The 14895-nt window shown below is 34.1% G+C and overlaps 1 protein-coding gene across 9 annotated transcripts in view; it reads right to left on the bottom strand.

Annotated features, from left to right (window-relative positions):
• Positions 1–14895, bottom strand: part of DMD (dystrophin) — a 2428671-nt gene that overhangs the window by 1204950 nt on the left and 1208826 nt on the right. For 8 of the 9 annotated variants that reach the window (XM_077145121.1, XM_077145123.1, XM_077145120.1 and 5 more), the window contains 4 exons: positions 14055–14177; positions 12003–12140; positions 9178–9330; positions 8131–8313 (listed from right to left, as the gene is read on the bottom strand). In XM_077145121.1, coding sequence (XP_077001236.1) covers positions 8131–8313; positions 9178–9330; positions 12003–12140; positions 14055–14177 — 597 coding nt within the window. The remainder of the gene's footprint in view (positions 1–8130; positions 8314–9177; positions 9331–12002; positions 12141–14054; positions 14178–14895) is intronic. The other variant, XM_077145125.1, reaches the window with a different exon arrangement.

Genomic DNA, 14895 nt, shown 5'->3' with positions numbered 1-14895 from the left:
AGCATCTATTCAGATCACTAAAACTTTGTCCATATCAGCAATAAGAACGTTTCTCTTTCTTATCATTCATGTGTTCACTAGAGCAGCATTTTTAATTTCTTCAAGAACTTTTCCTTTGCATTCTCTACTTGGATAACTGTTTGGTGCAAAAGGCCTAGCTTTTGGCCAGTTTCAGCTTTCGATATGACTTCCTCACTAAGCTTAATCAATTCTAGCTTTTGATTTAAAGTGAGAACCATGAGACTCTTCCTTTCACTCAAACACTTAGAAGCCATTGTAGGGTTATTAATTGGACCATTTCAGGGAGGTCCGAGAGAGGGAGAGAGATGGGGAAACAGCCAGTTGCTAGAGCTATAGAGTCAGAACACACACCTTTACCAATTAAGTTTGCCTTCTTATATGGGGATGGTTTCTGGTACCGAAAAAATGACAATAAGAATATCAAAGATTACTGATCACAGGTCACCATAATAGATATAATAATAGTTAAAAAGTTTATAATATTGTGGAATTCCAAAATATGGCATAGAGACACAAAGTGAGCACATACTGTTGGAAAAATTGGCTGACAGACTTGCTGGATACAGGGTTGCCAGACATTTTCAATTTGCAAAAAACACAATATCCACAAAGCATACTAAAGCAACAGGCAATAAAATGAGGTATGCCTGAATTCCTCCTTTATGTGCTGAGGGCAACCTCTGAAGGTTTTAAGTGTAGACAAGGGTTTCATTTTCATCTCTGTACTACATGTTGCCTAAGGCGCATCTTTTGTCCTAAAAGGTCTTTAAAACCTTACCCTCACCGCTACATCCTCAATTCAGGTTCAATACCACATGAGATGATGTGCTGCTTTATGGTACCTTGGGAGATAGGGGTTCTTTCATATATTTTGAACTCAACTATATGTTTAAAAATGATGTGTCCAACAATGTGTCCAAAAATTTATATTCTATTCAGAAATTTCACATATTTGCAATGAGGGGTAAGGGAATCAGTTTAGTTTGCCATGTTCCTGGCAGTTGATCCTAGGTGAGCATTTGATTTTACTAAACAAACGTAAAACAGATTATATGAGGTAACTAAAGTCTAGGAAAATAAGTACAACAGAAAGGGCTTTAACCACTATGATCCCCTAACAATCTAGAAAAACATGGAATCTGGACTTATCAAATTTCTTTCTTAACTCTTATGATATATTAATTGTAACACTGATGCAGAGAGGAAGAAAATTCTGTAAGCAGCTACCTCCCGGTTCAACTTTTCCCTTAGCAACCCTTACTAGCTTTTTATATTCATAACTCCAATTACTAAAGAACATTCTGTCTCTTAATAAGGAAATCATTTATGTGCCCCAATTCTCCAAGGGTCTTGCATTGGCAGCTGACAATCTTTGTTGTTATTTCAAGGCAAAGAAAAGAAATTTGATGTGGCAGTTAAGCAAAGAAAATATTTTCCCTTATTTCAGTCTCAAAATGAATTAGTCACCATCATATAATAGAAGAAAATATACGCAAGTATGATTAATAGGAGTATCAAATCAGGGTTTACATAAGGGGGTGGCAGGCAGCTCTGTCATTATTTTTCCTATACAACTCTGCTTCATTTTAAGGAAATCCCAAATGACAGAAGCATAATGGTATAAAGTGATGCTTTTCCCAAAATATTTTCTGAAGAACACTACTTCTTCACCACCACTCCAAAAGGAATCCTATAATCAATTTAAAATGAAAGCTCCCCTTTGCATGCAGCCAGCCAGATGTGAAAGTCTGCAAAATCTATTCCCTTTGTAATGATTCATAATCACATTAACATATCAAAAGATCAGAGAAGTCATAGAGTAAGGAAACTTTGCTTAACCCAGTGTTTCCCAACTTATTTGAACACTGAATCTTTTTTCTTTCTTTTGAATAACGCCCCATATTTTGGGAAGAACTAGGATCAAATCTTGTGTCTATCTTTTCTGAGATGTGTCACTAACAAATCATTTAATTTTCTCTACTCTAAAATGGCAATAAAAATAATACTTACTTGACAGGATTATCACTGGGCTCAAATTAGATGTATGTGAAACACTTTGCAAATGTAAAATAAGATGCAAACAATTAAAAAATGCTATTGCAGAAATGTTGCAACCATAAAAGTATTATCTTTTTACAAAATTATTCATTGAGGATTAATTTCAATAACACATTTCTTGTGGCACTAAAAGTGAATCCACCAACACACTTTCCAACAATGTTTAAGGAATTTGTATATTGTGGAAAATGTGGACTTTTAATGTGGTTAAAATGTCTTATTACAATTTACTCTGCTGTGGTAAAAGCTACCCTTTGCAATAAACTATTATCATGCTTCTCGTATTCACCCTTTCCACTTCAGTGTTAAGTTTCATAAACTTTGCCTTTCCTAAGAATCCCCACTTCCAGAAGTAACTGCAATAAAACCTGATATTCTGAACAAGCAATTTTAACCTTCCACTGCACATGTATAACTATGAGGAGTATAAAATATGTTTATAATGAAAATATTGAGTAACTATTATCTGCCCAGGTTATATAACAAAGTTCTACTAAATGCTCATTGTCCCTTAATGGAAGGAGTGCTAAGTATAGCAGCTATTTAAAAATCTAGGTAAAGACTATTTTAAGAAGAAACAGTATGTGCATAGGTCCTGAGATGGAAGAGAGGTTGATGTGCTTAAGTACAGAAGGGAAACATTATGTCTCTATGGCAGGAAAATAGCAAGAAGAGAGATAACGTAGCAGTAATAGGAGTTGATAGGCAGGGGTTAGATCATATAGGGACTAGCAGGATTTCATTCAAAGGTAATGGGCAGCAGGGGCTTCATAGAATCTCATTTAATCTTTAGAAGGAGACATCTGGCTTCACCAGGAAGAATACAGCGTATGTGAGGGAAGATTGGAAACAGGGATTAGAAGTAGCCAGATAAGAGAAGACGATGATGTAGACTCAAATTATATTTGCAGATAATGAGGAATGGTCCATTTAAAGATGCATTTTGCAGGTAGATCCAAAAGGATTTTGAAATAAATACATGGGTAATGTAATGGGAAAGAGGAATCATGGATGATGTGTAGGTTTTTGAAAGATAGCATAGTTTACTAACACCTGGAACTCTTGGTAGGAATCAATTATGTAGAGGAGGAAATCAATTATTCTTGCCTTGGCTACGTTGTGTTTGAGATGCCTATTAGGTATCCAAGATAAGAATTTGAATATGAAGTTGTTGGATATAAAATGTTAGTATCGATATAGTTGCTATTTGAAGCAAATATTTGTCCCATCCTCCTTTACTTTGGGCCAGTCAAGTCCCTTCTACCATCAACTCTTAATTATTATAGCTCTCTACATTTTCATTTGAAGTACTTACCAGAGTTTAATAATTCACGACAAGACTATTTTTTATCTTCATTGCTGTATGTTGCTAGGTCCTCCCTTCTGGCTCAATTTCCCTTTTTTATACAAGTATATAATTTAGAAGTTCTTTTGGGAAGAACCTATAGGTGATAAATTCTCTTAGTTTTGCTTATCTGAAAATATTTTGTATATCTGAAAATATGTTGCCTTTATTCTTTAATGACAGTTCAGCTGTCACTTGAAAATTTGCCTAGAACTTGATGATATCATTCCACTGTCTTCTAACATCCACTGTTTTCTAACATCAGAAAATTCTGCTGTCATGCTGTCATCCAGCACGTGTTCTGTCTTGTCTTCTGTAGCTTTTACAATACATGGATATTTTGAGTTTCATTCTCAGCTATATAGGTATAGACTTATTTTTATTTTTTCCGTACTGGTTGAAGTTAGTTCATTTTGAGGTCTCAAGCCAATCGAGGTTCATTCAATTCTATAAATGTCAGTTATTTATATAAAATATTATCTCTTTCCCATTCTTTCCAATTGCTCCAATTGGAACTCTTCTTAGGTAGATGTTTGAGCACCTTATTCTATTCTTCAAATTCTCCAAGATTCTCAGAAAAGCAAGAATTTCCTCAGCATCTTTCCATTAATATATATCCTTTCTTCTATAATAAACCCACGATTTTAAAAAGTTGATTTAATTTTTATATCAATGTTTATATTTTCATTTCTAGACTTTCAATTTTTCAAACCTTCCTGTTCATTTTACAAATGGCCTTTCTTACTGTAAGAGTTCCATTCCATCCCTTTTTTAAGCTTATTATTTTATTTACAAATACTCTATATCTATCAAGAAACAACTTCCCCCATTCCATCCTTTGTTTTTCTTTGAAAATCTTAAAAGCACTTATTTTAATACCCCTTTCTGAGTGTCCTTTTATCTGCAACATCATTAGGTATATATCCTCCTTTTATTTTTGTCATCTGCTAATATCTCTCATAAGAAGAGTTTTAAAAATATTCTTTGTAATTTTAGTCTGTGAGTTTATTTTGTTCAAGAGTTCTGCATGAGCCCAGGATTGTGGTGACATCCCCATGGTTTAACATAGTGATGCACTGGCTTGGACCTTCTGAGGGTAACTTCCAAATGCTACAATTAAGCTTAAATTATTCATTAGTTTCTATTATGGAGTTTTCACAGTGCCTTTATATATTTTTCTTAGCTCTCTAATTTACTCTAAAAGATAAGGATTTAGATAGAGCTCTGTGGCCAAGTTTATGGAGAATTATGCCTTCATTGATAGAGTCACCAGTTTTCCATGAAATTTCCTACACATATTCTGTGCCTCTAGACAAAGCTATCTGCCCCATGATTCTGGAATCTAATTTATAATTTACATTAAACAAAGTCTTTCTGATATCTGTTGTAAATTACATTTTAAACCAATGCTCCCTACTGAGCTTAATGGCTTAATGACTTATAAAGATATATTAAAAAAACAAAAATAGCACGTCTCTTAATCTGGTGTTAATTTCTATGCAGAACAAGGAAGAACAGCGTTTTATTCATTAAGAAGAAAACTAAGACTAATTCATAATGTAGTCAATTATACACAAATATTACCTTATTGTATCCTCATGAACACTCTTATCCTCATTGTACTGATAAAGGAAATGAGGTTGAGAGAGGTTGACCTATGAGTACAGCCAGCAGGCAGATGCACTGGAATTCATGTTCAGGGCTGTTCATACTAGGGAATGTTCTTTTTACTAGATTAGAAGCAGCAAATAAATTCCTTATGTTCATTCAGCTCAGTCATTGTCTGTTTTTCACTGAGCAGTCTAGTCTCTAAACTGATGGGACATGTTTTAAAATGTTTTGTATTCCTAATTAGAACCGAGGTTTTCCCACCATGAATACCTGGAGAATGTTTTAACTCCTTTCTCCCAGTCTTTTACTCTCCAGGCTTGTCCTGAGGGCCACCATTCACAGATACCTTTTACCCTGCTTTGGTCTGTACTCATGGTAGAGGGTGCCTCATGGCTTTCTCAAAGTTCCAAGACTTACTGAGGTTTACTACTGCCATTTGGAGCTCGGGCATGATATAGTCCCTTAGGTGCACTAATTTTATGCATCTTAGCCTATTTCCCAAAATAGGGAAAATTAATTCCACATTTGAAACTCAGCTCTTTCAATTGTTAAGCACTTTACAGTAGTGCCTACAATTTTGAATTGCTACTGTCAAGATATGATAAGATCACTTGTGAGTATAGGAGTTCAAATAATGTCTAGACTTTATATCTAGGGGGGAAAGAGAGTGAAGTAAGAGAGAAAGAAAAATGTGAGAAAGGAATTACAGGGGGAGAAAAAGAATTATGAAGTCATTGCTGCTAGTGCAGCATCAGGGCTGTGGTAGCATTATTCCAAATATAATTTTTGTTTAAGTTGTTCACTTTTGGTTATCTCAAGTGACTACGTGGTAGAAGAATCAGGACTAATTACTCTAACCAGTGACCATGGGGAAATCAAGTTTTTAAAATGCATCAATGGGGCAGGTCATGGTAGCTCAATGGCAGAGTTCCCGCCTGGCATGTCGGAGACCTGGGTTTGATTCCCGGTGCCTACCCATGCAAATAAATAAATAAATAAATAAAAATAAAATGCATCAATAATCCATAGAGTATGAAGATATAGCTTGTATATAGCTCTATCTAATCTATCATTCTACCTACCTACCTGCATTGATCCATCGATCTATCAATCTATCATTTTCTATCTAAATCATCTAGCTATCCTAATCTAACCTAACCTAATCAGCTATCTATCCCATCATTTTACAGTACTAATTAAAATTCAAGGTCAATTATAATACTAATATTAAATTGGTTATTCTTCATACATTGTGTTACAGCTTCTATTATCATGAAAAAAACAAGACTTAACATAAAAATATTTCCCTCCAGGGTACTTTCTGAATTTTAGCTCTTCCAGAAACAAAAATGAAGAATAAATGGTATATGAGGAAAAAAAATTATCTAAATCACACAAAATAGCTACATTTTGTTATAATTTACTTTTAAATTTTTATTCTGATTCACATATCATTACTTTTTTTCATTAATCATTTTTACATTCTACAAATATTTGTTGAGCACCTACTATCTGTAAGGACAGAATCACATTTTACATGGGTCATTTATGGACGTTTTTGATCCTGCTGTATTTAACTACACATCATTAACAACCTAACTTCACTAAGTTGTAAAAAATGTTAATCCTGCATAGACGGTTTGTCAAGTTATGGGAGGAAATTAGAATGGAGAAATGAATTAGTAGTCAAATAATTCAAACCAAAAGTCTTTCTCTGGAATGATCTATTTAACCGAGGGAAAAGGGCTTTACTTGAATTTTCGTTATGGCTGCTTTCTTTGCCTCTGCAGACACAGGCTTTCTGTTATCGTAAGCTTGAGCAATTTACGGCACGTTATGTCCATAGCATCTAATATGAAGGATAATAAGCTGAAATGTGCAATCACGTGGAATTGAACTTCGAATGTAATATAGTCTCAATATTTCTTATAGTAGTTCTTCCAACTGTCCAGAATATTCAGCTGTCATTACATTGTAGGGTACTGGATTTTATAGAAAATAGTGCATTCAGGATTGTTTTAAATTTTTAAAAGAAGTCACAATCATAGGCAGTATATTTCCCCTTGGTTAATACGTAGTGTTGACTAAATTTTTATATTTATAAAATAAAGTTATGTCAATTGCCCTAGACACATTTTAGAATGTACCTCATGTTAAACAAAACAGACAATCTCACATAAGACAGTCCCAAGAAGTCTCATCTATTGTTGAAGCAAATGAAATGGCCATTTTTATTGGTTAAAAAATGGTTGAATATCTTTGGGTTTACTATGATTCAACCTTACAATTATGAAGCCTTATTATCTTGACTTTGACATCCTGTTTTTGTGATTAATACTTTGGATAATTACAAAATGGTGATTGTTTTTCTTCACTTTATAAGAACTCAAAACAGGAACAAAAAAGTGTGTCTGTCAGAAAGTCTCTGTGGTTCATACTCTGTCAAAAATAAAGAACTAAAAAGACCAAGGTTACAATTTTAAATTGCCCTTTAGAAAAGATAAACATAAATTTTCCAGCCAGTTGTTTGAAAGAAGAACAGTTGTTTCTTTCCCTTTTGTCTTGTAATATTTCAGTAATGACATTTTGACACTGCTCAATACATCAATTACCAACCATCTTACGAGGCATCCATTTCTTCTAATAAGCATTTTAACCCATTAAGTTGTTAATTCAAGTTTCACAAAATATATATATTTTTTATTTACCAGTATGCATTAAGAAAGTAAAATTAGCATGGGATGATCTCAGGAAAGCAATGCATATTTCTGGAGTAGACACTGAAATAAAGGAAATGCATGATAAGTTGACAAGTTCACATCGCCAATGTTATGAAAAAAATGATGTGGTAAAAAATGATGAACTTTTCATTTCAATAACGGGGCTGTTTCCTGTTAGCTGTTAATTTGTTATTATTATTTTTTAATCTTCCCATATTAGAGAAGCCCAAACTGAGGAGGGAAACTGCTCACTTTAAGAATGCTCATTAGAAGTTTGAAACTGTACCCCAATTTTTTTTTTCTTTTTGTTAGTAGGCCTCTGTTAAGAGAGTAGTGGTTGCAAACACATACTTGGGCTTGCCAGTAACAACTCACAATTTGTGCAAAGTTGAGTCTTCGAAACTGAGCAAATTTGCTCTCAATTTCCCGCCAGCGCTTGCTGAGCTGGATCTGAGTTGGTTCCACTGCCATTGCAGCCCCATCCTCAGACAAGCCCTCAGCTTGCCTACGCACTGCATTCAGCTCCTCTTTCTTCTTCTGTAATTCCCGATCAATTTCCTATTGAGCAAAACCAATACAGGGCCCAGGGCAGTTAGCTAACCACATCAACCGACCTGCAAGCAGCAAATATTTCTCTCAGAAATTTCATAGGCTGTTGTCGCTTTATTGCCATCTTTCAAAATTTACAGATACGGGAGGTGTCATTGTCACCCTCACCCAATGATCCAAATATTATCTCAGTTATCATTTGAATGTTCAGTTTTGGATCTCTAATTAAGAACATAGGCAAAGGTATCTAATCTTTTCTTTCTTCCCCATTCCTCTGGTGTTTCAGGAATTGACGAATGGAGGGATTGCTCATTATTTATTAGGGACCACTCATACGAAATATAATTTAAAGGGTAAGTGAATGAGTTATTTATTTCCTTTTTAAAGTTTTGAGAAACTCAACAGAGAACGAAGCAAAATGAAAAGTGTATAAAACAGAAACAAAAAACATCTTCAGACAATATGCAAATAAATCTATAGATAGATTTGACACTGATGTATGAAGATGCTCTGATGAAATGAATGTGCTAACATGAGAAAGAAGCCGTCCATATACCGATAAGTCATTTGTTCATCTGGAACAAAGATAGACAAAGTCAATAACGATATTACCAGAAAACACATAACATTTCTTCATTCATTTTTCATCATCTAAAAGTAAAATATTTTATTCATTCAACATTATGTCACTAGAATAACACTTACTACATTCATTAAAACAAAACACAATACAAGAAAATACATCAAATGAAAGAAAATGCTAATAAGAGGAAACAAGAATGTCAACATTTTAAATATGACCCACACAGTTTATGTCAAAGTAATTAAACTGCAGCAGTAAAATCTAGTATTGACATTCTAAAACAACGTTACCTTTATTTTCCTTTCATCTCTGGGTTCAGGTAGGCTGGCTAATTTTTTTTCAATGTCATCCAAGCATTTCAGGAGATCATCAGCCTGCCTCTTGTACTGATGCCACTGATGGGAAATTTCTAGAGCCTTTTTTCTTCTCTGAGACCTCAAATCCTGTTCATGGTGCAGATATTATTAAAATATCAATATATTTTTATAGTAACATTCTGGTTGTAGTTATTTAAAAATAATTTGAGTCCCTCATCTTCTTGTGCAACTTAGGTTAAATTCACATTTAAAACCTAAATATACACATCAATTATTAAATCCTGTATTTATGTGGCAGAGCCCACGTACATGAAGCTAAGAGACCTTAACAACCCACTTAAAGTATTTTCTCTCGGCATGCTCAAACTTGTTCAGAAATCTTGTCATATTTAGTTTACTGTTAATAAGCTAATTAAATTGGCATGTGGTATATAAGAAACTGTTCAATATATGGATACAGTTGAATTAACTAGATATTGCACAGAGGCTTTGTAGATGAATTTTAAAGTAGGTTAAAATTCTAAAATTTATATCTTCAGTTCTGGGCTCATCAACAAAATATTAAATAATCAAGCAACACACATTCACGGTTTTAGAATTCCCTGTAAACAGTTTCATAGGCCATTAATACTTGTGATTAGGGATATAGTCATTTGGTCACCTCGTAACTTGTTTCAAGTTGTCTGTGTACGAGTGTGAACACTGTTCATACAGCTGTGAGTGTACATGAGAATGGAAACTTAGATATCAGAAAAATATGCTTTTTCTTTTAAGGTTTGCATGGCCAACTTTTTAAATACTACAGCAAATCATGTTCCAAATGCAAAACTAATAAGTGTTTTAAAAAGAAAAGAGAAAGTATATGGTTTCAAATCATCATGATGAGAAAAATCAGGGTGACAGGTGTGCTAAATAAATGAAGGGGCAAGATCAATCAACTTGGTCCCTAAAAACACACCCAGTTCTGATCAGAATTCGTTGAAACGTCACTTACTGAGAACTGAAGGAAGCATAAGAGCTCTTAATATAGCTTTCATTTCTTCAGAGCGGAAGTAATTAAGTTTTTATGCACGGGTCTAACTTGAGCAAAACAAAATAATGAATATCCAATAACTGCTGAAATATTCATTGCTTTGGGAAATTTTGACTTTTCTTCAAATAGTTCATAAAGATTGTAGTTGGAGACACTCGGCAGGTTAGTAAACTTGTTGGTAGAGTTGAGGATTTTCATTAATCACTTTTAGCATATATTTACAAGAATTATCTAGATTTCATTCTCGGTTTCACGTGAAACTGGGGATGTGAAATTTACTGCACTTTACATTTTAAGCTGAATTTTTAAACCTCTTGGGTCAGGCAATAGATGTCTATGATGAGTCAAATGGAATGCTGCTTTTTTCAAAGGTACCAAGATACAGCCATGTGAAATGAGAGTTGAGCCATGCCTCAGTCATGACACAACTCATCTTTGCCAAGAGAAAGGGCTTAGTGGTCATAACATCTGAAAGTCCTTTCTTTCCTAAGCACAAAGTGGGGCGTGACAAATTAAAAAAAGCTCAGAGACATTACATACATTTCTTTAAAGGTATGGCAGATAACCACTAAACAGTGCTGTGAGAAAGGACAAATATCATCATATGATGAGTGGAGATATTTCTGGAAGTTTGGTCACTGTTGGAAGCGTGTGTGTCACACAAGTTTTCTGCTTTTCTGAGCACATTCTGGTTTGCTCTTGCACTCCCTAGAGGTAGAGGCCTTTTCTATTAACTATATTTATCAGCAGTTACCTTCGGAACACCTGCTGGCCAATTAGACTTTCCTTACGGATTCCTTGCAGGCACAATATTGTGCAATTACATTCTCAGCAGTGTTTATTGGGTTGTCTGACTATATGGAAAAAGGTTTGATTCTCTGATTTGCATATAGAAAGCAGACTCTATCCATCTACTAGAAGAGTGATTTACAATGAGAAGCTCAGCAATTAACAGTATTAGAAAACCAGGCATGCATGCAAACAGTGAATATTGCAGAGCTTATACCAAAAAAAGAGGCTATTTCACAAAACTTTTTACACGTCCAGTCTCATCTCAAGAGCTTCCTACGGAGTATTGTAGAAAAAGCAACACTATATTCTGTTGTTCCTGCATAAATCCAGATGAGCCATGTGGGGACTTGAAAGCCATATACTACCCAACTTTAATATCTTTTCCAAGGGCATTAAAATTATTTTTGAGGATTCCTATATAAATGATACTAGACGTGCTCAGTTAGTTGCAAAGAGTGACTCCTCTAAAGGCAAAGTGAGACTTATTAAAGAAAAATAAATAGAATCACAGAACTTATTTAACAGGTTTTGGGTATGAAAATATTGGACCTCCTCTAAAATAAAATCAATAAAGTAAAGAAAGCAGGAAGCCTGGAAAAATGCAGATGGGTTATTCTGGCAGTTAGGCAGGTTTTCCCCATAAATAAAACATAGTTTGTAAAAAAAAAAAAAGTGTATGAGGAAAAAAATAAATATATAAATACTATGAATGATGCACTTGAATATCTTCTAATTAACTATTCAGAAAAATTTATTTAAGCAAAACTTTTAACCAATACATCTTTCAAAATCTAAGACACCACTCAAAACTGTTAAATAAAACAATGCACACACATTGAACAAAAATACTTTTTTTAAAAAGTATAGTCCTGGTGACTAAAATTGTTAAGCAGATTTTATTTATGCACAATATATTTTACCCTACATATGAAAAGACACCACGCAAGGTATATGATAATTTTAGCTCTAATACCTTGAGAGCATTATGTTTTGTCTGTAACAGCTGCTGTTTTATCTTTATTTCCTCTCGCTTTCTCTCATCTGAGATTCTTTGTTGTAAGTTGTCTCCTCTTTGCAACAATTCTTTTACAGTACCCTCATTATCTTCACTCTGATTAAAAACAACAAGTACAGTCTTCATTTCGGTTTTAAAAAAGCTGTACATTGTAAGCAGAGATAATAAAACATGTTATTTAAATACACACAAAAAATCTGATTTAAAAACCTCAGGGAATGTTATTAGAAGATAGTGTGCTTACTGAGTTTCTTTTATGTGTTGTACTTAGATTTAAAAGACATATGTTTCCTGTCTAGATCCAAAAATCACATTTTTTAGAGGCATATGTGGGAAGATGGGCAAATAAGGCATTTTGACATATCGGACAAGTTGCGGATTGCTACCAAAGAATTCTTTTGTCTTTTAGTTTTAGTATAATTTTTGAAATTCAAAAGCTTGAAGAAGTAAACTAAACTTGCCATTTATAATGACAAGTAATCCATGTAGGGATATGGGTGTGTGTGTTGGCAACAAATCTTAACATTTTCACACACTTCTAAGTGAAAATGTTTTGTTTCCAACGGATGCTACTTTTTATCCAATGCCTCTGTTTTATGTTTGAAACCTACATGTCCAGATTTACGACAAATATTACAGTATTAAAATCTGTAACGCATGCTTACATTTCACCACACAACTGAGGAACTACTCATTTCCTTGAGAGGAAATGCGATTATTTTTATCTGGGATTTGTTGATTCATAGTCTAATGAAATGTATTGCATAATGTTACCTAGATGCGTCATATAATTCTAGAATGTGAAAGGCATTACTTATTTTAACATGCCTTAAAGAGTCTTCAGAACATTCTAGGTTGAGGACAAAAAAGCAAAGCAACCAAAAAAACCCCCAAACCAAAAAAACCCACAGCAGGTAAGGGCTCAAAGGGCAGGATTCATGGTCAGCCCAAGAGGCAAGCGACACTCTTTTGCACCTCAGTGCTCTTGCCTTCTCCTTTGATATGAAGTAGAGGTAGTTGTAACTCAGCATCTTGTCTTTCTTTCTAGGAGCTGAGGGGGCCAGGCCACCGAACCCCTACCCGGGGAGCACTGATCCAGGCTACTCGGGGAAATCAGAATCGATACCAGTAGGAACTAAGATTGGTGGAAATAGCTCTTACTGCTTTGCATGCTATAATCCATAAACCAGCTATGATGGTGTTTTCAAGCACTGTTTGAGAAGACTCTAGCATGATACATGTCAAGATTAAAAAAGTCATAGAGGCTGTGGCTGTGGAAGGGGCGAAAGGAACATGTGAAAAGCAGGTGGAGGGAGGAAAAAAGTCTGTGAAAAGTGAAGTGACACAGAAATATTCAAGCCAGAGAGAAATGTAAAAGTCATTTTGAAATTAAATTGGGATTGATGGAAAACGTTCTGAGGTTGGGGATAGCCCACATGGTCATATTCCTTTACTTCCCTGAAATAAGCAGCATGACTTTATACATATTTCAGACATAAACTGCAGTATTTATTCAACTTTTTGGTAAAACTACCTTGTGGTAAACTTGAATAAACAATGTTTATATCGTGTGCAATTTTCACTTCTTGGAACTAAACATTATACTACCAAAAACATGACTGATGCAAAAAAAAAAAAGAAAAAGAAAAAGAAAAACAGCCTCATATGATAGTTAAGTTTCTTATTAAATTTCCAGCTTATTTTTCAATTTGATTATTTTCCCCCATTTTATTCTGTCCTCTGATTTTGAAAATAGAACAGGTCAAAACCAAATTGCTGAGCTGTTTATTAGAATCCATAAGTCCTACTATCTTTCCATATCATAATAATTTGGCATTCATAATATAAAATTACAAAAATACTTTACATTCATAATAAAACATTAGAATCGCAAAATGTGCAAGGTGTATTCTGAGAATTCAGTTGGAGACTTGAGCTATCTAATTTCTTTCCAAATATTTATTCATTTTCACTCCTAGTTCATTCACACTTTTATCACAACCAATTTACCATATCTTTATTGAAGTCTTCCTCTTTCAGATTCACCCCCTGCTGAATTTCAGCCTCCAGTGGTTCAAGCAATTTTTGTATATCTGAGTTAAACTGCTCCAATTCCTTCAAAGGAATGGAGGCCTAAAAAAAAAGATAGTGCTAATTTAAATCAAAATTACTTTTTATTAGAAACATAAACCAAACGAAATACATTTGTTCAACCTCCCGTTGCTAAACTAATGGCATGCATTATGTTTCCATATTATATTTTCTGAAAGTTTTTGAAAAACAACTGGGAATATACCTGAGGATGCAAATGGACAAACATTTAACACCATCAGAGCTGAACATACATGCGAGATAATGCAATTCATCATTCTGTAGTATCAATGAAAGTCAATTTCCATATATTCACTAGGCTAATTTTTAATATTCTAAAGCTGAATTTGATCTTATTTTAAATATTCCGATAAAAAAAAACATTTGGTTAACTATGTCTTAGTAGAAATTGTCTCATTTATCAAATAACAGTAACCCCAGGTGAAAATGCAGACTTGTCACCTTATTCTTAGATAAACCACATGAAAATATGCTCAGATATTTTAAATGACATTTTTAGCATGGCAAAATTGACAGACATGCTCTCATAAGACAAACAATGCCATTAGCTTGCCTTAGGAATGCTTTCTTTGGTAGCACAAAATTCAAATGAATGAGCTCTGAATATATGGCATAAAAAATCCTATCATAAAAGTTTTCAAACCTTACAAACATCACAGCCTCTTTAATTTTGGAATTTATAATGGCTGCAGGCCCACAAAAACTTTAAAATTGCTTGTTTTTCTAAGCAAACAGCTTA

This window comes from Tamandua tetradactyla, chromosome X (genome assembly GCF_023851605.1).
Source record: "Tamandua tetradactyla isolate mTamTet1 chromosome X, mTamTet1.pri, whole genome shotgun sequence".
In the NCBI taxonomy this organism is placed as follows: Eukaryota; Metazoa; Chordata; class Mammalia; order Pilosa; family Myrmecophagidae; genus Tamandua; species Tamandua tetradactyla.
Note: the sequence above shows the minus strand (reverse complement) of the source record. Positions and strands in the feature narration are given on the sequence as shown.